The sequence below is a fragment of the Kogia breviceps genome, chromosome 14, assembly GCF_026419965.1.
Source record: "Kogia breviceps isolate mKogBre1 chromosome 14, mKogBre1 haplotype 1, whole genome shotgun sequence".
Taxonomy (NCBI): domain Eukaryota; kingdom Metazoa; phylum Chordata; class Mammalia; order Artiodactyla; family Physeteridae; genus Kogia; species Kogia breviceps.
The window spans coordinates 12,389,643-12,412,311 of record NC_081323.1 but is presented as its reverse complement, the minus strand read 5'-3'; the positions used below and the strand labels follow the sequence as shown (position 1 = coordinate 12,412,311).

Below are 22,669 nucleotides of genomic sequence, written 5' to 3'. Positions count from 1 at the left end.
AGGCCGGGGAGGAGCAGGGCTTTGCCGGCAGTCCGCAGAGTCAGGCCCCAAACCGGGCGTGCCGGCTACGAGGCAGGGGGCAAATCCCATGACCTGTCACCCCAGAGGCACCTCTCTCTCCCCGCTGAAGGGAGAGTAAATCCAGCAGCTAGACCAGGGGTAGAAAACTTGTTTTTCTAAATGAAGTTTTACGGGCTCAGAGCCACACCCACTTGTTTACACATCCCCCTGCAGCTGCTTTTAGGCTACAGGGGCAGAGCTGGGCTGTGACAGCGATTGCATGGCCTACAAGGACTAAGATATTTACTGTCTGACCCTCTGCAGACAGAGTTTACCAGCCCCTGAGCTGGAGCACAGAGCAGATGCTGGGAGGAGGAATGCAGAAGCCCTGCCCGAGACTCAGGCCTCCGCTGCCACCACATGCATCCAAGCAGCGGGGTCCCTCCTCTGGACTATGACAGCCGCCTTCTCCCTGGCCTCCCTGCTTCCGCCCTCACCCTCACGGACACTCTCCACAGGCAGCCAGAGGGGCCTGTAAGGACCCCAGGCAGGCACGCGCTTCCTCTGCTCAGAACCCTCCCGGGACGCCCTCCTCACATGCTCACATAGTCCAGAAAATGGACTTATGTACTGTCGTGTGCTCACGTGCACACACGCGCGTACAGGCACACAAGGGCAAGGCTTGCACCCATCTTGCTCACCCCGGTCCCCAGAGCCTAGCACGGTGCCTGCACGCAGAAGGCACCTTCCGGAAGACAGCAGGATGAGCGAAGATGGAGGGGAGGTGTGGAATCAGCCTCGCAGGGACAGAGCAGCTCCGGGAAGAAAAGTGAATCTGAGCTGGTCCAGGGGGTGAGGAAAGAGAGGAGCCATTCTAGCAGGTGGCCAGGTGACCTCGCTGGGGAGGCGCGAATTGAGCAGAAACCAGAGTAAGTGAGGGGGTGAGGCAGGGAGGGAGGGACACCCGGGCAAGAGAAACTGCAAGTGACAAGGCCCTGGGGAGTGTTCTGGAAACAGGAGAAAGGCTCCTCAGTAGAGGCTCAAAGTCCACTCGTCCCAGAAGGGTGGGAGCCTCAGGGCTCCCCCAGGGCCACAAAGAGAGGCCACAGAGCTCAGTGGTTGATATGTGGCCTGCGACGCCAGCCTGCCTGGGTTCAAATCCCAGCCCCTCCTTGTCAGGGGACCTTGAGCAAGTGTCCCAGCTGCCTGAGCTTCCATTCCTTGTTTACAGATGGGGATGACATTCATACCAACATCAAAAGATCGATCGTCCCAAGGACGGAACTCATTACTACACGGAGAGTTCTTAGGAGGAGGCACGGCACGCAGAGTATCACTTCTGTGTTAACTGAAAATTGCGTCATTGGTACCATTTTCTCCCTCCCTCTCCCCAGCTTCCTGCCCCAGGACCATCTCGGACCGTCTGCCTCTCTCCCCTCATAGGTGCTTCTCCTTGTGTGTGGAGGAGTGAGGCGTCTGAGGAGCGAGGCCCCGCCTGGCCTCCTTCCTCTCAGGCTCACAACCCGCCCATCCTCTGTCCCCACGGACCCCTCTCTTCTCCTCTCCTCTCCTCCCCGGAAGCCCGTGGGCCAGGTCCGCGTCGTCCACCCTCACCGCCCACCCTGGGGTGCCACATCCCACGAGGGAGGAAGGGCTTAGGAAGCCCATGGATTTGACCTCACATCCGGTCTGTGTTTTGCAGCCGAACTTTACCAGCCACCTTGGTCCCCACTGGCCACCTGAAGTGATGTCCCCATCAGTGCAGGACGGGGTGGGTGGGGTGGGGCAGGGTGCAATCCACGAGCTGCAGCACAGGCCCACCTGGCATCCAGCCCGGGCTCCCCCACAGGCATGCTGGGCAGCTGCCAGCCCACCACTTGCTCCCTCTAGGCCTCAGTTTCCCCCCGCTGTAAAATGCACCAGGGACCAGGGTCCCTGCCAGCTCTTCTGATCCAGGACAGGACCCCCACCCCACCCCGGGGGAGGCTGAGCTAAAGGGGAAGGGGCAGATTACCGTGGTGCATGAAGCCATTGTTACACAGGCCCACACCAAGCGCCACCGCCTCCTCGCGTGTCTGGCAATCGCCCTGCAAGAGAACAAGAAGCAGAGGGTGTTAGGTGGACCTGCTGAGCCAAGGGGCTGAGCCAGGCTGGGGAAAAGCCCACCACCACCGGGAACGGAGACTCCACGAGGGCAGGGATGTGTGTCTGTCTTGTTTACTGTGGTATCCCCCAACCATGTCTGTGATTGTTATTAATAAACCCCAAACAAGAAAAGTATTTAATTGCATGTTAATTATTTACATGTGAGAAATGCATGGTGTACCATGCCATAAACACCACAAACGAGAAATGGCAATTTTATGTGGCAGACACTGCTGGTTGCCCAGCAACAACCCTCCCCCGCCCCATCCCACCCTAGTACTGAAACCCTCACTCTTACAGACAGCAATTCATCTACCTAGACAACCACAGATCCCAGCCGCCTTTACAGCTAGAGGTGGCCAATGAGATAGAAGCAGAAACCACTGATAGGGAGCTCTGGCAAAACACTCTTTGTCCCCGGCCCTTCCTTTCTCTTCCTTCTGCCTGGAACAAAGGTGTGATGGCTGGAGCTCCTGCAGTCATCCTAGAGCACAATGTGACCTCAAAAATAGAAACACACTAAGGCTGGCAGAGCAGAAAGAAAGAGCAGGAGTGGTCTTCAAAGTTATCATGAGATTGTACGAGCAGCTCTGGACCACCAACCTCCGGGCTTCTCTCATACCAAAGAAAAATAAACCCCTAATCTGTTTCAGCCTCTGTAGTTGGCTCTCTGATACTAGAAATCAAGTTCAACTCCTAACTGACCTGGCTCCTCCCTGAGCAGAGGAACCCAAGGTCAGGGAACAGCTGGTGCCGACTCTCCCCAAGAGTGTGCCCTGGAGACGGTGCCCCTCCGCGCCTGCTCCCGAGAAGCTGGGAGTCTCCTGGTGCCAGTTCCCCCTAGGACCTGGCTCCTGGGTCTCCCCCTGACTCTGTGGGTGCTCCATTGCCTTCTCAATACGTCATCTTCTCTTTTTTGCTTTTCTTAAGTTAGCCAGATACTGTTTCTGTTTCTTGCAACCCAAATAATCTCAGTATATCCAGGCAAAGTATGCGAGTTGTGTGTGTACGTAGGGGACGTGACAGGCAAAGGAAACAGCACGGACAAAGGTCCAGAGGTGGACAAAGCTTAGAGTACAGAAAATAACATGGCCGGCAAAAACAGGGTGAGTGAGAAGGTCAGCTCTTTAAGGAAAAGGCCTTTCTTTGATCTATTGTGTTCCCTGCTGAATCCTAAGTGCTTAGAACAGAGCCTGGCATGCAGTAGGCGCTCAGTACATACTTGCTGATTGAATAAAGACATTGTCTGCAGGGACTAACTCATGCATTAGTGTGTAGCCAGGTCAATGAGCTTCGCTCCGCTCAGCTGGCCTCTCGTTTAAAATACTGCCCAAGTGAGAAGTTATTCCAAGAGGCGCTGGCCCGACACAGCCAGGCCAGAGGCCTCCACTGTTGGTGTATACCCCCCCAGGCCCCTGCCAGCAGCGGAGGGGCCAGGGAGGGAATTCCTCAGCTACAGGAGAAATGAATTCAGAGCTGCAGGCCTCAGCCTGCCAAGGCCCCAGAGCAGAGCCTGGGGGGGGCCACTGGCCTCAGCTGCTCTAGCTGCCCCAGGCTGACTCACAGATGACAAATCTGTCCTGTGGGACCGCGGGCCAGCGGGTGGAGAGCCAGCACGCTCACAGCCCTGCCAGTGGGGTGGCCAGCCATGCAAGAGGCCGCATCCGGAGCAGCCGCCCCCAGCTGTGAGGGGCCCAGGAGGCGGGCAGGCCCAGCTCTGCAGCCCAGGGGGCCCAGGCAGGCGTCTGGAGCCCACCTAGCTTTCTGAAGCTCTCACAACCTGGGCTCCCAGCCCATCCCAGCCCAGCCCGGCCTCTCTTCTCTCCAAGGGCCCTGGGGCGACCCATGGGGTGGCTCCCAAAGTGAGAACAGCACAGGGATTCTCTGGTCAAGAGTGAAATACGCCAACCCTGGACGTGTCCACCGCCTGAAAAGCAAGCCCCCACCCCCCATCCTGCCAGCCGTGGGGAAACCGAGAGTCATCCAGTCCCCATTTTCTCCCCTCCCAGAGGAAGGCACAGGCACACACAGCCCTGTGCAGTCAACCTGGGCAGCACACTTCTCCTTCATCCCCCACTCACCCACCAGCCCCCCTCGCTGCGGGCTCCATCCACGACGGCCTCCTTGCTGCTCCTTCCACACACTACATGTGACCCAACCTCAGGGCCTTTGCACCTATTCCTTCCTCCCCCTGGAATGCCCTGCCCTGGTTTTTCAGGTCTCAGTGCCCATGTCAGCTCCTCCTACCTACCTTGATGGTCAACCCAGAGGCAGTCGCTCTTATTAACCCCATTTGACAGATGAAGAAATTGAGGCACAGACAGGCTTGGCACTTGCCCAAGTTTACAGCATGAGAATGGAATCCTTTTACAGCCAGACCTTCCCTCCAAGTTACAAATAGGGAAACTGAGGCTCCAAGAGGGGAGGAGAGTTACCCAGCGTTACGGCCAGGGCTCCTGTCCTGTCCTTCTTTATCCTTTGTTTCCTCTGCTGGTGCCTCGAGCTGCTGGCCTGGCCCTTTGCCTGCTCACCCACCCCAGCCTTGCCACCCCACCCCGGGTGCTAGAAACCCCGCTGCTGTCAGCACTGCCATCTGCCCGAGCATGGGCGTCAGCGTAGCGGGCGCTCAGGGCACATTTCTGCGGAGCCGGCACAGGAGCCAGCAGATATGAGCCCTCCTGCACCTGGCTCCTGGCCTGTCCCTGCTCTCTCCTGCCCCAGCCCACCGACCCCCGCCCTCCTTTTGACGGCCACAGCCTAGGGCATCCCGGAGCCCAGGCAGCACAGACCAGAGAATCATGAGCAGAGAGGTGAGGAGAGCAAACCCTGGAGCTGGATCCCCCGGGCTCAAACCCCTGTTTGGCCAAGCCGTGACCATGGGCAATTGCTTAACCTCTCTGACTTTCATTTCCTCATTTGTACTTTTAACCCCCAGATTTGCCCTTGACTTTCCAAGGCCTCTGCCACCTCTCACTGGTATTCCCCACTCAGACTCCACAGTACAAGCTATAGTCAATACAGAGGATGTTATTATTAAAATTTCTATTATTATTGACTACCAAGGCATCATGAAGGCCCACCCCCCACACACAATCGTATAAGAGCACTTCATTTCTGTGTGTCCTGAGGCAAGTTACATAACCTGAGCCTCAGTTTCCTTATCAGTACAATGGGATAACAACTGTTTTCTGAAGATTAAATGAGATAATACACACAGAAGGTCAGAAGTGATACAGTACATAGCTTGTCAATCAAAGGACTAATACCATCCTTATCCTCTGAGCTAAAAGAACTCTCATTCATCTGAGTAGTTGGTAGGGAGCCCTTCCCCCAGCCTCAAGGGATGAATTCTGAGGAATTCTAAGGCACTCTCAGCAATCCTTATTGTTTTCCCCAGGGAGTGGTTTAGGGGTATGTGAGGGACCCACCTGGCCATGAGACCTAAGGGGAAGACCACTGGGCAAGGGAGGGGACTGGGGGAAGTTTCCTCTCCTAATAAACATAGTGAGAAAGCTCTTTCCAACTGCCCCTGCTGCCTGCCTTTGGCCATAGGTCTACATAGACGTGATACCTGGAGCTGCGGCAGCTGTCTTATGACAATGAGGCAGCTGGCAAGATGGCAGAACAAAAAGATGGAAAGAGCATGGGTATAAATGGCATTGTTGAGCTCTAGGACCATGAACTCTGGATGCCTAGTTATATGAGCAAAAAATGTCTTTATTGTATAATTTAGATTTTCTATTATGTGAGAGAAAAATGTCTTGACTGTGTAAGTCAGGTTTCCTACTATGTGCAGCCAAAAGTATTTCTAGCTGATCTAGGGGGTTTCAATCAACGTTTCATTTCAAGGAGCAGAATGACCTAGAGTTAGAAATGAAGATGTGTTCAAAGTAAAATAACCCTGCTGAACTACACAATTATATGTTTTCTTCTTGACTTTCCTGCTAAAGTGCAGGTGGGGATGACTCTTGAAATCAAGACTTGCTGTTAAGCAGTCTTCAAGGTCACATCCTCATCACCAACCTCTCCCCCACAGAGAGACCCACACGCACACCGTCCCCGCCTTTCCCTGACCCAGAGCCAGATGCCAGCTGTCGTTTGGTCAATCTCATGGAAGCCATCCTATGTCAACTCCAATTAGCTTCCCTGTGTCCCCAGACCAGGCCAAGCCATGCGAGGCCTGCTGAAGTGGACAGAGGGTCAGCTGCAACCTTCACTCCACCATCCGCCCCCTGCCTCCACTGTGACTGGATGCTGGGGGGTGGCGGCAGGGGGGCAGGGGGGTGTCCTCCGGACCAACTGACAATGACTCAGGCTACTCCAGGGGGCCTTCGGCCAGGATCACAGCTAACCTGACAGCACCGACCACAGGCAGGCCCCTGCCGTGCCCAACACCGATCATAAAGAGAAACCAACAGAGGCCATTGTTCTGGCTGGTTCTCCTCCTTGCCAGGGTGCTCCAGGGCGCACTCTTGAGCCTCCCCAGCTCAGCCAGGGGCGTTGCAGTCATTCAAAACTCCTGTGTCTCTCACCACTGTCGCCCACTCTGTCCATTCAACAGCAGACTTCAAAAAATCCGAAACCTGACCACTCTTCCCCCCTCCCCCACGGCCACCCAGTTCTGAAGCCTGCAGTTCTGAAGCCGCCTCCCCGCTGGTCTCCCGATGGCCAACCTCGTCCCCCGACAGCCCGAGGATCTTATCCCACCGAAGTCAGATGCTGTCCCATCTGTGCTCAGAGCCCTGCAGCGGCCCAAAACCTCCCAAGGGCTCACAGGGCCCCTTGAGGCTGGCTGCCCACCAGCTACCTCATCACCCTCCCTCTCGCTCATGCCATTCCAGCCGCACTGGCCTCTCCCCACCCCCAGACCCTCCAAGCTCACCCCACTCAGGGCCTCCGAGCTGCTGTCCGCTCAGAGAAAGCTCCGGCCCCAGATGGCCCCCTGGCTCGTTCCCCACCTCCCTCCGGTCTCTATTCAAAGGTCCCTCTGCCCAAAACCCCACCTTCTCTGCCCCCTGCGAACAACCACATCCCCACCCACCCACGTGAAGGGTCGACTCCCGCCCTTGGCTCCCACCGAGCTGGCACCTAGCACCAGCTAACAAAGTATTTTACTACTTTTCCTTGTTTACTAAATGCCTCTCCTACCCCTCACCAGAATTTAACGTCCACGAGGGCGGCAGCGCTGTCTGTCTTGTCCACTGCTGTCCCCCCAGAATCTAAAACAGTGCCTTATACACAGTAGGTGTTAGGAGGAAAAAAGGGATGAGCCCATGAGCCCTCTTGCCAGATTTTTCTACACTCTCTTCTGCCCCCTCGTTGTAAATACCGCCCAGGAGCTGACAAGGAACAGAGTATCCGTGGTAGAGATGCCTCCTGAGCAGCAGGTGTGCAAAGCCTGCCCCTCCCCGCCCACCTCCTCCACTCCCCTGGGGAGTACAGTGGAGCACCCCAAAGGCAGCACCTTCCCCCAGCCAAGGAGAACACTCAACTTCTCCCCCCACCCCCCGCCTTCCCATCACTGTGAACGAAGGGAAAACCCACCGCGCCAAAACCCCGGGACCCATTCGTGACCCCTTCCCAGCCCCAGAGCGGTGCATCCTGTGCATTCCATCTCCAGATACTTCCCAGGTCCACTGACTTCTCATCAGCTCGGTAACCCACCCCACTCCCAGCTCAGGCCTGGGATTTGCCATTTAAGGCAAAGTCCACGTGGCGCTTTGAAACCAACAGTCAGCTGTGGAGCTCAGGAAACATGAGGCCACAAAGGTCCAAGGTGGGGAGAAGCAGTGTTTCAGAGAGCCCTACACCCCGGCATGTCTGGGGTCTGAACGAAGAACCTAAACCACAAAAGAAATCGGCCCTCCCCTGTCACAACCAACTCAGAAGATGGGACCCCAAACAGATCTCCCCCTCAACCCTCCCCAGCTGTCTGTTCCTGCACCTCCAAGTCCCTCTGTAATTTCTTCAGCCTTCCTTCCACACTGCATGGAATTTTGAGGCATCTTGAATCCTTTGGGAAGGAAATGAGGAATTATTATAATAACAGTTCCATTTACTAAGCAATTACTCTGTGCCAGGCACTGTTCTAATAAGCACTTTAGATGATTAACTCACTGAATCCTCAAAATAATCTAAAGGGGAAGGTACTGTTTTGAGCTTCATTTTACTGGTGTGGAAACTGAGGCACAGAGACATTAAGCGGCTTGTCCAAGGTCACTCAGCTGAGAAGTGGCAGTGCTGAGATTTGAACCCAGGTCTGCCTGGCTATACATAAAGCATATGCTCTGAGCTGGCTTCAGGGGATCCTAAGGAGGGGTCAGTGTGCAGTGTAGTGCAATGGTTAGCACCTCTGTGCTTCCCAGCTGTTCAAATATGAATTCAAATCCAAGGTCATTTTAAGACCTCCCGCGTCTTAGGGCCCCACATCATAGCAAACATATTAAAATGCACCCAGAGCGGGCTTCCCTGGTGGCACAGTGGTTGAGAGTCCGCCTGCCGATGCAGGGGACACGGGTTTATGCCCCGGTCCGGGAAGATCCCACATGCCACGGAGCGGCTGGGCCCGTGAGCCATGGCCGCTGAGCCTGCGCGTCCGAAGCCTGTGCTCCGCAGCTGGAGAGGCCACAACAGTGAGAGGCCCGCGTACCGCAAAAAAAAAAAAAAAAAAAAAGCACCCACATCCTACATTAGATACGTTTTGGGGGCTTGAAATTTTTTTTTCAAGAATTTTTCTAAACTTGTTTTTGAAGTTATTTGATGCCAAGAAGCATTTACTTTACATAGATGGACTATGATTTCTAGGCAATCATCAGGAATTTGTTCGACATGAGAAAATCCAGGCAGCAAATTGTTTTTGAATGGAATGAAGTTTCTATGAATGCTAAACTTAACAATTAATAAGGCTGCCATAAAGCTGCACTCTATGAAAGTTTAAACGTTCAGATTTCACAGTTGTCTTCTTGTCTTTGGAGACGTTACTTTCTTCTTATAGACTATGAATGAACATTCTTGCAGGCTCCCTGAAAAGTCTGCAGAAATGAGGCCTAAGTATGTAAGATGCGCCCATCCAAGTCCCAGCTTTACTGCTGCCAGGCTGTGTGCCCTTGAACCAGGCACTTGGCCTCTCTGGGCCCCAGTTCCCTGTCTGGAAATGGGTTGGAGGACTCAATGAGATACTGCACAAAGCCCAGACAGGGCCTGGCCCAGAGTAAGTGCCCTGCAAACAGAAGCCATAAGGTAGAAGAGGCAGGTAGGTAAGAGTGTCCATGGCACCTCGATGGAACAATCACCTTTGGGAAGTTGCAGCAAAATCAGCACAGAGATTTTTTCCAAGACTCTGCCTGGCCCCCACTCACTGGGAACCTAGGATAAGAGAATAACTCGGCAAGCCCCATATGGAGGCTCCGGTTTGATGGCAGGATGAGACCAACTCGTCCCAGTTTGACCAGCACCGTCCCACTTTTTTTTTTTTTTTTTTTTTTTTTTTTTTTTTTGCGGTACGCGCAGGCCCAGCGGCCACGGCTCACGGGCCCAGCCGCTCCGCGGCACGCGGGATCTTCCCGGACCGGGGCACGAACCCGCATCCCCCGCACTGGCAGGCGGACTCTCAACCACTGCGCCACCAGGGAAGCCCACCGTCCCACTTTTAAAAAGGAAAGCCTCAAGGTGGCAGCCACCCAAGTGTCCCTTAACTGATAGATAAATACAATGTGCTCCAGCCTCCAAACAGAATATTATTCAGCCTTTAAAAGGAAGGAAATTCTGATACAGATTACAATGGGGATGAACCCTGAAGACATTAAGCCGAGTGAAACGAGCCAGACACAGAAGTACAAACACTGCATGATTCCACCTACGCAGGGCGCCTACAGCAGGCAAGCTCAGAGGCAGAAAGTAGAAGCATGGCTGCCAGGGGCCGGGGGGACGGAGGAATGGGAAGGTACTGTTTAATGGGGACAGAGTTTCAGTTTTGCAAGATGGAAAGAGCTCTGGAAGTGCATGGGGGTGATGGCTGTGTAATAATGGAAATGGACTTAGGGCTACTGGACTGTACCCTTAAAAATGGTTGAGATGATCAGCGTTATATTATGTGTATTTTACTGCAATTAAAAAAATAATTAGGGGCTTCCCTGGTGGCGCAGTGGTTAAGAATCCGCCTGCCAATGCAGGGAACACGGGTTCGTGCCCCGGTCCGGGAAGATCCCACATGCCGCGGAGCAACTAAGCCCGTGAGCCATGGCAGCTGAGCCTGCGCGTCCGGAGCCTGTGCTCCGCAACGGGAGAGGCCACAACAGTGAGAGGCCCGCATATCAAAAAAAAAAAATAATAATAATAATAATAATAATAATTAAAAAAAATTTTTTGAAACCTCAGAGGTCCACATTCTGGTTAGCCCCTCAGGCCTGGGCAGAGGGGGACGACGGGTCACACTTGCTCAGAGGAGCTCTCACCTGGGCCAGCAGCCAGTCCACCAGCTTGCTCCCAGGCAGCACCGACTTGTACGTCTTCAGGTGGTAATCGCGGTCCCTGTGGAGAGGAAGCAGGCTGTGAGCGGATCGGGGAGGAGGGAGGGGAAACGGTCCCAGTGTCCCTACTCAAAGAGCTTGGGGTCCGAGGATTTCCAGGCTCTCCAGCCACGGGTCAGAGGCAGGGCGGGCCGGGGAGAGCACCAGGCAGGGAGTCCAGCCCTGACTCCACACCTCACTCGCAGTGTCACTGAGGGCAGGTCTGTCCCAACCCAGGACCCCATCCTCACCAACAGCATCAAGGGGCAGGAGGAGGTGGCTCTAAGGCTCTGGAAGCTCTCCCCAGCCTGGGGTTCTCAAGCAGGGATGGCTATGCCCCCCAAGGAACACTTGGCTGTGTCTAGTGACATTTTTGGCTGCCATGACCTGGCTGGGGGCTGGAGTGCGGAGGTACTACCAGCAACCAGCAGATGGACACCAGGATGCCGGTAAACATTCAAAACTGCCCAGAAGAGCCCCCAAACAACTATCTAGACCAAAACGTCAAAAACGCTGAGCCTGCAGAACCCTGATTTACTCTGAATAATGAGAAAAACTTCCAATTCTTTCCTTTTTTCTTTTGTTTTGCTGTTAACATTCATGTGTCTAAAGGTAACGAGATGATACTGACATGGGAATCCTTCTCTGTGGGCTGCTGTGCAGAAGGCAGGGGGCTGTGACGCTCCTGGCTCTTTGCTTTGACCTGTTGCAGCATCTAATTCCAGCCAAGTCTTGGTACAAAGGGTTGTGCGGACCTTGCCGCCAAACTGCAACAATTTCTCAGCCTTTGAAGCTGACAAAAGTGAGTTTCTGCAGCCAGCCCCTGTAGGGGACGAGAAAGGCCGGTTGGGGAGTTCTTCTCAGGCTTTCAGGGACTGAGGAACCCAGCAGGTCACGTGTGTGGTAAGTGGGGACCCACTGCCAGCCCAGCCACTTCCTCCTCTTGGGGCTGATAGAGAGGCCTCTCCTGCAGGGCCAAGGCTGGGCCAGGGTGGCCCCGCCTGCCTCCTGGGCCTGCACAAAGGCAGCAGGGGAGGAGCCAATGGGGCAGGTCTGGAGGTGAAAGGGACTCCCTGGGCCTGGCCTCCAATGAATGTTGGGAAAAGACCCTTCCTCTCTGCTCCTGAGAGGTGACAAGAGCTGTGAAGACAGAGGGCAGAGGCCTCTGCAGCTGGTAAGGACCAGGTCACCCTCCCTGTCCCTTCATTCACAGCCACAAGCTTCACGGTAAAGACAACCACCAATCGTTGGCACCGATAGAGCCTTCACTGTGTGCCAGGTGCCAGTCAAATTTAATCTTCATGACCAGCCAAGGGGCGTGAGCTGTTCTTATGCCCATTTCACAGATGCAGAAACAGAGGCAAAAGAAGTTAATTACCTTTCAACAATCACTCAACAAACATTTACTGAGGGCTCTTTGCCCTGGACTGCGTTCTCCAGTACATGGCGGTTTTTCAACCAATTAATGTTAAATCAGAGTTAAGATTACACTCTTCAGTCTCAAGAGTGTGAAACCCATGTGTGACTAGTGGCTACTGTATTGGACAGCACAGGCACAGAGCATCTCTATCAGTGCGGGAAGTTCTACTCGCCAGCACCGCTCTAGGTGTTGTCAACGGTACGGGGACACAGCAGTGAGCAAATTCCCTGCCCTTGGTGAGTGTACAATTCCCTGGGGTACAGACAGTATATATTTTTAGTATACAGACTAAAAAATAAATATATAGTATGTCAGCTACTGACAAGCTTCAAGAAGAAAACCAAAGTGAAGTAAGGAGGGTAGAGTGTTCCAGATGGTGTTTTAGACACATGGTCAGGGAGGGCCCCTCTGACTTGGAGACATTTGAAGTAAGTAAGGAAGCAGATATGCAGATATGTAGGGGAGGAACACCCCAGGCAAAGGAAACAGCAAGTGCAAAGGCCCTGAGGTATATCCTATTATTATCCCCATTCCACAGAGGGAGAAGTTGAGGCCCCAGCAGGTTAAATAACTGCCCAAGAGCACATAGCTGCTGACTAGCAGGCTGAGATCCAGAACTAACACCCTTCACCACCACACTGCAGTGTTTCCCACAAATTAACTCACTTGACCCTCATGACAAACCTACAGGGTAGGTACAGTTATTAGCCCCATTTGATGGAGGAGACTGAGGCTCAGAGAGGTAAAGTTATTGGCCCAAGGCCACACAGCTGAGAAGAGACAGAGGTGAAACTGAAGCTTGGCGAGAGTAACTTACTTGATCACAGGGGTGTAGAGGCTGTGAAGACGGCAGTAAAGCCTCACACCCTGAAAGAGAAAAAACGGGAGTCTGGGATCAGGCCACATCCTTCAGGGGCCTCCAAATCCAGGCTGCTGGGAGAGAGGGTGGGGCCAGAGGGGAGACTGGTGAGGGCAGTGGAGAACAGGCCACTGGGGCACAGGCCTGCTCTGCGGTGACTGTGGGGTCAAGGTCATGGGGTCAGGGTGGAGGGGTTCCCACCTTGGACATGATGTCCTCCAGTTCACTCCGGGCCTTGTAGGTACCATCGTCGTAGCGGAAGCGGTACATCACCTGCTCGTTCTTGAACTGGTGCTTGTCAGAGACTGGAGGGACCCAGGGCTGGTGAGTCTGGGCGCTCCCTCAGCCCCTCCTGACCCACGCCCACCATCCTCACCCTCCACTCGGTCAGGCTCCATGCCAAGCGCAATTTCACTAAAGACCCTGCCCACACTCCAGGTCCTCCTGCTACGTGCAGGGCCCTGCTGACCCCCACAGCTGGGGGCTGGGGCATCTGCCGGTCTCATGAGAGGCCCAGAAATGCCCGCTCCAGTCTGCCCTGAGGCCCACCTGCCCAGCATCTCCCTGGAGCTAGATCACGAAGCAGGCTGGGGTGTGAGACCCCACCGTCAAGATCTGTGAACCCATCTCTACACAACGGCCCTGAGTCGCCCCTAGGGCTTCTCTCTCTCACTCCCCGCTTTGGATTCATTAGCCGATCTGTTAGGTTCTTCCTTCAAACCATGAAGGAACAGGTGGCCACACAGAAGTGTAGAAATGGCCTCTGAGTTAGTGGAAGCACAGCACTGTTGAGGTCTGACCTGGCCCTACTGCTCGGCCCCCCAGGCCTAGCCCACACTCACCATGGTGGATAATACCATTCTCCAGCAAGGCTTGGCCCAGGTTCACGCCTTCTTCCGTTTTGCTGATTTCGCCAATTTCCAGGAGCCAGGCAACAAACTCACTGCCAGAAACATAACATGCAGTTGAGAGGACCTCCCCAGTCCTGAGACCACAGGGGCCAGCACTGAACTGGCCTGCCCCCACCCCCAACTCCCAGGAGTGACAGCCAGAACTGCCCACAGGAAAGCAGAGCTTAGGACACCACAGGCCTGGGGGTCATGCTGAGGCCAGATGCTTTTCCCCAAGACCAATGGCAGAGAGGTGGGTGTGAGCAGACCCCAGGGCCCGCCTCAGGCTCATTGGATGGATGGATGCATGGATGGATGGACGGGAGGATGGATGAGAGAGACAGAGAGAGAGGATGGACACATGAGTGGATAAATAAATGAAAAGTGAGCAGATGACTGGATGATCTGACAGACAGATAAATGATTAGGTGGCTGGGAAAATTAGTGGGTAGGTGGGTGGGGAGATGGATGCTGGCTGGCTGAACAGACAGAAGGAATGAAGAAACCAATAAGCACTGGAAGAAATAAGGACCCAGAAAGATGACTGTGGAGAGTCAGAAGAGCTAAGGGTGATCAAGTCATATCATTCTCCCACTTAAAACCCTCCGGCGGGCTTCCTGGTTACTCTCAGAAAAACATCTAAACTCTGCCCACATGATGACAAGGCCCTGACATGAACTGCCCCCTCCTCATCTCCTATACCTTTCACTTATTCTGCTTTAGCCTCACCTACCATCGTCCCCTGCTTTAAAAAAATTGCCAGACTCCTGCCTGCCTCAGGGCCTTTGCACTTGCCGTTCCCACTGCCTAGAAACACCCTTCCCCAGCTCTTCACACAGCCTTTCTCTTTCGTCTTTAGGTCTCAGCTCAAATATCATCTCCTCGGAGAAGTCTTCCCTGACCACCTCATCAAGACACCCCACACCCACACAAACCATCCCCATCTTTCCGTTTTACTTCCTTTTTAGCACTTATCACTGGAGTTGTATTATACTATTTACAGATTTATTTATGTGTTTATCAACCATCTCCCCAAACCAGAATGTCACCTCCATGCTGATGGGGAGCTTTGTCTGATCCATAGCTCTACACCCCCTGCACCTGGAGGATGGTCCAAAGCACAGCAAGGCTCAATAATCTTTTGAACAAATTAAAGGAATGAACCATCAAACAAGAAGGAATGTTCTGGGGTAAGCAGGAAGGTCTCAGCAAGAAAGAAGTGCTCAAAAGCCCAGAGGAAATGAGGCAAATCCAACGTGACTACCCAGAGGGGCAGAGGCTCAGCCAGAGCCCAGGTCCTGGTTCTCGGAGTAGAGTTTGGGCTCCATGCAGAGCTCAACGCACTGGAAGTCAGCTGGCCAGGGGAGAGCTGGGGATGTGGTCATTCTGTACTCAATGAAAGCGGGTGGCAGCTGGCCAGAGTGGGGAGCTTATCAAAACCAGCTGTCCTGCCTCCAATTACAGGGCCAGAGGCGGGCAGGGCTATTTTTAGCTTTGCAGTGTTTGGCTGAGCAAAGACCTGCCCTGTGTGTAGGTAGCAGTGTGTGCTGAGGCATTCAGGGAACCCCAGGGAGAGCCGGGGGGGGGGGGGCGTGTAGAAGAAACGGATCAATTCTGGGGAGTGGGAGCCCCTAGTGGGGAAGAGGTAGTTCTGGGTCCTGTCCTCCCCCAGGTCTATTCTTGAAGTCCCAAAAATCAGAGGCAGAAAGAAAGCTGCCGGCGGCTGGGGGAGGTGAACAGATGTTGAGTGCCCACTCTCCGAAGCTGGAGCCTCAGCCTCCGGGTGCCCACCAGCTGTCCCATGGGGGGCCACCTCTGGCACGAACCGGCAGCCCTGTGGCCAGGGTGGGGGGACAGGAAGTTGCCCACAGCAGCTGCAAGGGCAGAAAAATGCAGCCCAGAGGACAGCAACCGTGACCTAGGTTTCTGCCCTGAGCTGAGTCTTGAGCCTTTTTGAGGAGCAATTTGCTGGGCAAATTTGGGCAAACTGCTGTCCCTCTCTGGGCCTCAGCCAGGTCCATCTGGCAAGTGGTTCATTCAGGGGTCTTCAGGATTTAGTCGGTAACTTTCAAATCATGTTGAGTCCTAAGCTGGGATCCAGCCTACAAAACCAGACAAAATTCACCTCTAATGCAGGGACCTTAAACTCTCATAAATGAGTAAAAGGGGCCAGGTGGAAACTCTGCTGAACCAGCCAGCGTTTCTGAAAACGGCAGCCACTCACTGCGGCCAACTGTGGCCGCATGGGAAGGCTAAAGCATCTTATGACTTTTCAAGAGAAGCTGGAAATCCAGCATTTCCTGTGAAATCTCCCAACTGTTAAATGTTGATATTGAATCCAAAATTTTCTGAAAGCACCGTGTGGCCCATGGAAAACACATCTGCAAACCACACTGTGTCCACGGGGCGCCATGTGCTACCGCTGGGTGCAAGGAAATGTGTTACAGGCACGAGGGTCAGCATACACAAAGGCCCTGAGTAAGGAGTAAGGTTAGAGAACCAGCAATCTGCCAGTTGGTGGGGGTGGGGGCAAAGAGAAGCGAGATCCAGTCTTCCAGAAAGACCTAACCGGGAGCGGGGTGAGGTACGCTCCGGAACACAGGGAGCAGGTCAGCCTGCTTTGGCGGGGCGTCTGAGATTCAGGGAACGGGGGAGTAGTTGAGAGCATGTGTCAGCTAACGGCAGCATCCCTCTTCCTTCCTGCCCCCCAGTATCGTGCACCCAGTAAACATGAATTTCAAGTGTCGAGTCCAAGGCTAGGCACAGGGGACACACAGGTACACCCTGGCAGTCTTTCCGGGAAAGCCCCCAAGCTGAGATCCAATGTCCACTCATCCCCAATACAAGAATCCCATTTCACTTGCCCGTCTCCTCCATGGCCCTGAGCTCCACAAGGGCAGGAACTGGGGGTTTTACGTTCATCCCTGTGACTCCACTGCCTGAGATGCTTCCGGGTGGTGTCTGCAGCAATGCCTGACGAATCATTATTGATCAGCTATTACGCACTAATACCTTGTACCTATGCCCACAGGTGGATGAAACAGTGCGGCCTCTTGCACCTGGGTGCTCCCATTCTGGCAGACTTTAGTTAATGAATGATATCTAACTCTGTCTAGAGTACGGCCAAAGGCCTTCTCCTTCCAGGAAGCCTTCCCTGACTGCCCTGCCACACAGACCGTCACACCTTGTGCCCTGAGTTCTTAAAGCTCTGACAGTGCCCTCGTCCCGGGCCTGTATAATGAGTTCATCCTCTCTCACCTCACTCTCCCACGCAAACTCTTTCAATGGATTCCCAGAGCACCTGGGATCGAATCTGAACCCCTCACCCCTTACCTGCCTGATTTGGCCCCTGCTACCCCCTGTGGCCTCATCTCAACACCCCCCAGCCACTCACTCCCTCCAGCCACGCTGGCCTCCTGCTGTTCCTCAATTTACTCAAGGCTCAGTGCAGCCTTGGGGCTTTCACGCCTGCTGTTCCCTCTGCCAGGAATGTTGTTCCCCCAGATCTTCTCATGGTTGGCTCTTGCTTGTCATCCAGATCTTGGTTAAAATGTCACCTTCCCCAAGAGGCCCTTCCTGACCACCCTGGCTGAAATCACACCCCCTTTCCTCACCTCCTCACATCAACCTACTTATTTCCTTAAAGCACTCATCAAGTCACTGAAATTCCCTTCCTTATGTGTATTTATCTACTTTCTGATTCCCCTACTGGCCCGTTATCTCCAGGAGGGCAGGAGTTTCCTCTGTCCTGTTCAGTGCTTGCACGCAGTAAGGGCTCAATAAACAATGACTGGGATAGATGAAGGAATCAGTTTTGTCTCCCTAGAATCTGAGGATCCTAGAGGGCAAACGTCATGATCCTCCCATGAAGCCTCCACAAAAATACACAGATTTTATTCCTTAGTTTTTCTTCACGTGGCATCCGTGAGTTTTGTCTCTGATGAGGGCAGAAACAGGCCACTCCTTAAGCTCCATCACATTTCCATCACTCTTGCCCACAATGTGCTGAGCATGTCACATGTGTTTTCTCTCTGTATCCTCCGACAATCCGGCAAGGCAAACATTTCATTCTCTCTCATTAATTGGTCATTTACTGAGGCTCAGAGAGGTTAAGAAACTTGCCCAAAGTCACACAGCTAGAAGGCGGGGGAAGCAGGACTTGAGTCCAAGTCTGATGCAAAGCCTAACCCTTGAAGGTTATAAAGATAAATCAGACACTTTTTGTATTCCTGGAGTCCCCCATCTAGTTGTAGAGACAGGTGATGATCAAGGAAAAACAAAATGTGCTGAATAGAGACAAAAATGGATAAACGCAGCAGAGTGTGGTGAGAGAAAGTACTGGGTTCAAATCCCAGCCCCCAATTTGTGCCCGTGTGACCTTGTGCAGGACCTTTTCCCTCTCTGCCTCAGTGTCCACACCCTTAAAATGGGAACAATGGCAGTAAACTGCCTCACTGTGTCACACAAAGATTAAAAGGCAGGGCCACATGGCAGCACCTGGAGCAGAGAAAGGCTCCACGACTGTGTCTCTGTAGCTGCTGGTTCCTTCCATCGCAGGGGGCCCAGGTGCTCCTGGAGGAGGAGCTGGGTCCTGACCAGGAAGGAGGAGGATCACCAACCCGGGGGGCTGTGTGCAGAGCACAGCCGAGCAAGGAAGAGAGTTTTTATCAGCAGGATCTCCTGCAGGAAGTCTGGTCCTTCGGGGCCCGACGACTGCCAAACAAGCTTCAATCCTGGCCCTGTTTCAAACGGGCGGTCAAAGAAATCTCCCCTAACCCTTCCTGAGGAGACAGAGTACCCTGCTGAAGCCCTAATCACAGACAGGTCAGCCCATCCAGCTGGACTAAGCTCGCCAAAGGGTTTGGCAAGAGGAGGGGAGGTCCTCTGACCCCGGGGGGCCAGAAGCAAACCCCTCCTCGAGAGAAACCTCCTTTCTGCCCAGGGATTAGGAATTAGCTGATGGAGACTAGCCCGGCTGGCCCCTCCCTGCTTCCCACAGGTCTGGGGCCCAAACCCTCCCCTCCACGGACCCTCCCAGGGAACATGGAGCTGGGGTCAACTAACCCTGAGGGCAAAAGGGCAGCCTGACTCCAAGGCATCCAGGCCAACTCCAGGGGCCCAACCACCCCAAGATCCCCTGCCTGCTGCCCCAAGCCATGACCAATCAGCTCCCCCTGGGCCCCTGCCCTGGCTTCACACTGGTCTCCAGCAACGCATCCAACATCTGTTCAATGTGCGAACATCTCCTGGGCATCTCGACCTTAACACGTCCCTCAGCTGGCTTCCAGATCACTGCACTCGCCAGCGTGCCTCCCACCTCTCTGCCCGCTCCCTCTCAGTCTCCTTTGCTGCTTCCTCCTCCTCCCCAGAGCCCAGTCCCTGCCTCACCCCTCTCTCTACCCATCCCCCTGCAGATTTCATTCAGTCTCATGGCTTTGAAAACCATCTAAATGCCCACATCCCCTGCACTTAGGTCTCCAAAACAGACTTTTCTCCCCGAGTCAAGATTTCACATCCAACTAACAAGTCGACACCTCTGTCGGGGAGCCTGTCTCGGTGTAAACATCCAAATGCAGCCTCTGGGCTCTACTCTCACCCTCTGAAACCTGCCTCTGTCTCCCCTTTCGCAGCAATCAGCACTCCGGCCCTTCCAGGTGCTCAAGATCCTTAATTCCCTTTTTCTCCACCCCATCAGCCAATGCTGTCACCTTCCACATGATCCAGAATGCAACTACTTGCCCCCATCTCCACGGTGACTACCCTAGTCCGTGGCACCTCTCACCTGGTCTATGGCAATACAATAATTACAGCCGCTTTTACCCCAGGACTCTTCAAAATCTTTTGGGAAGCGGGTGGGGTGTAAGTTAATAAATTCTCAACAAAATGCCAGCCTCACAGGCAAGCTTCTCTCCCCACAAGCTTCGTGCAGTCAGGAGCCCTGGGCATTCTTCTACCCTCTCCAGAGCACCGACCACTAGGGCTAACACACAGTAGGGCTGGAAACAGCCTGATGGTTTTATTTTATTTATTTATTTTTTTAATTGCAGTACGCGGGCCTCTCACTGTTGCGGCGTCTCCCGTTGTGGAGCACAGGCTCCGGACGCGCTGGCCCAGTGGCCATGGCTCACGGGCCCAGCCGCTCCACGGCACGTGGGATCCTCCCAGACCGGGGCACGAACCCGCGTCCCCCGCATCGGCAGGCGGACCCTCAACCACTGCGCCACCAGGGGAGCCCCTGATGGTTTTATAGGCACTGCATTTCTCCTGCTTCTCCCAATCCCCAGCCCCCTCCCCCAGGTGAATGAGATTTAAACCTGGGTTTAGGATCCAATCCCATCTCACCTGTGCTCTGACCCTTTGATCATTGGTTATAAAATAGGGGCGGGGGTAATAATGTTTTATTATTAGGAAATAATGTAATTCCCAGACAGAGAAATTGGAAGCCCTAAGTACTGAAACCATATGGATCTCCCCTTCCCCTTGTGTATCTCAGGAAGGGAGGCCTCACCAGACACCAACCCAGCCAACATCTTGATCTCCGACTTCTAGCCTCTAGAACAATGAGAAAATTAATTTCTGTTGTTTAAGCTGCCACGACTGTGATACTTTGTTATGACAGTCCAAAAAGGCTAATTCAAAGGTCTACATTTGCTCTTCCAAAACCTTTGAAATCAACTCCCTGCATTAAATACCTTTCTGCTTGACATATCTATAGGGGCTTCTCTTTGCTTGAATGCCAGAGCAACGTTTTTCAATCCATGGTGGAAAACCCGCTCACAGTTCGTGAAATCAATTTCATGGGTTTCACTCAGCACTATTTTTGAAATGAATGAAGAAATGAGTAGAATAGAATAGAATAGAACAGAATAGACAGGTATTTTCAGAGTGTAACAAGCACAGTGTGAAACTTTGGCTTCAGTCATATACTACATGGATGTGTGTAATAGGTCACAATATAAAACCTACAGTTTGCAGTGAGTTGTGGTCAAAACATCTGAAAGCCCTGATACGGGTACCCCACTATCCTTGATCTCCAAGGGCTGTTCCACAAGGATTCGAGGTGCTTTAGTGGCTCTGCTCATGGCAGAAGGGGCAGGGCTGGGAAAAGCCACATGGGTGCAGATGGTCTGCCCACCTCCCGTCTCCAGCCGAGACCCAGGGACACAGCAGAAGCCAGGATGGGGTCACTCACTTGCCAAGGAAGCACTTGGGGACGGTGCTCAGCTTTCTCCGACGGTCCTTGATCAGGTTCACCTTCTTGTTCATCATCATGTGGTAGAGCTTCTCCCCCTTCTCTGCGATCATGACGTAGGCATCCCGTTCCATGCCCAGCTTCAGGCCTGCGGAGGGGACACAGTCAGCACCAGCGCTAGGGAGCAGAGCAGGCGGGCATGTGGTTCCTGAAAGCCTTTCCCCCAGCTGCCCCCAACTACCGCCACAGCCAGTGGTCACCCATAAAGCACTCCCTGCATGTCGGACACTGTTCTAGGCACCTGCCAGGGACCCCACACAAGACCTTGTAGAGGAGGGTGGGTAAGTCCCCCATTTCACAGATTGCAAAGTTGAGGTCCAGAGAGGCTAAGTCCCAGGGTAACAAGCAGTCAACCCTTCAACCTGAGAATGGGTTTCCAAATTCTGAGGTTATCAGAAAACATATTGAGACCTTCCTTCCAGGCCAGGGATGGAAATTTCCCCGTTTCTCTAGACAATTCACACAGAACTATGATCCCAATCACTGCCCCATATTTTCTACCTGGTCCCCATCCAATCCTGACAATGGGAGCAATGACAAATTATAATAGCAAATGCTTTTATAGTGCCTACTCTATGCCACAGCATTACAACCCTCTGCAGCAGGAGCTTTATCCCCATTTACCAGGCCACATCACTGAGGTCTGGAAAGCTGAAGCAACTCACCCCCAAACACACCATGGCCTCCCCTTCCAAGCACGGTGGTCTCTGCACAGCAGTTCAGAGTTTCCCACACCCAAAGTGCACCCAACTATCACCCAGCTCTGCACTTCCTAACGCAAGGGGCCTCAGAAGTGCCTGGGCTCAAGCATTCATGACGATGGTTAGGGGCAGCCCCCACGGACCCTCCTCCCAAAGACTTGGTGAACTGTCAAACAAAAAGAACCCCAGGTGAAGGGAACAGAACCGTGGAGGGGACAGAGGCACGCAGGGAGCATCCTGATTACTAACCCTCAAGGGTGAAGGAAGCAAAGAATCTCAGGACGATCAACTTCATCGGCATGACCTTGGGCAATTCCCTTCCACGGGGCCTCAGTTTTCCCATCTGTCTGGTGGGCTAAACCAGATGAGCTGAGATCCCACCGAGTTGTAACAGTCCCAGAGCTCCCTGCCACTTCAAAGACCTGCTTTCTGTAGCTCTGACCTTTCTGGAAAGGACCCTAGACACAGCTCACTGGACAGAAGGGACCAGACAGCAGGAAGCCACATATGCTCCAGGGACCCGGGAATGACCCCAGCCACTCACTCTCGCGTTGCTCCCGCTCACGGATAATGGCATCCAGCCACTTCTGCTTCTCCTCCGCTGTCTTGGCCATGCAGACAAACCACTTGTTCTTGGCCGTGTTGTGGATCTTCCAGCCGTTGGTGACGGTGTAGCCATTGCTGTGATAATCCGCTGGCAAGGCAAGGAGGCAAAGCGGGGTCAGCAAGAGCTCAGCCACACGACCCAACATTCATCGTTATATGCTTACGAGCGAGGTCACAGGACCAGCCCTTCCTCCTCCAGAAAGACAGGGCGGCAGAGGCCCCAATGGGATCAGGATTTGGGAGTTGAACTTACTATCCTCCAGATGCTCCCCCTCCTGTCTATTCTCTG

The 22,669-nt window shown here is 53.7% G+C and overlaps 1 protein-coding gene across 10 annotated transcripts in view; it reads right to left on the bottom strand.

Annotated features, from left to right (window-relative positions):
• The window catches only part of PREX1 (phosphatidylinositol-3,4,5-trisphosphate dependent Rac exchange factor 1), a 194,972-nt gene that overhangs the window by 39,348 nt on the left and 132,955 nt on the right, over nucleotides 1-22,669 (bottom strand). For all 10 annotated transcript variants that reach the window (XM_067014051.1, XM_067014052.1, XM_059036024.2 and 7 more), the window contains 7 exons: nucleotides 22,319-22,468; nucleotides 21,014-21,161; nucleotides 13,774-13,874; nucleotides 13,133-13,236; nucleotides 12,890-12,939; nucleotides 10,599-10,674; nucleotides 2,015-2,087 (listed from right to left, as the gene is read on the bottom strand). In XM_067014051.1, coding sequence (XP_066870152.1) covers nucleotides 2,015-2,087; nucleotides 10,599-10,674; nucleotides 12,890-12,939; nucleotides 13,133-13,236; nucleotides 13,774-13,874; nucleotides 21,014-21,161; nucleotides 22,319-22,468 — 702 coding nt within the window. The remainder of the gene's footprint in view (nucleotides 1-2,014; nucleotides 2,088-10,598; nucleotides 10,675-12,889; nucleotides 12,940-13,132; nucleotides 13,237-13,773; nucleotides 13,875-21,013; nucleotides 21,162-22,318; nucleotides 22,469-22,669) is intronic.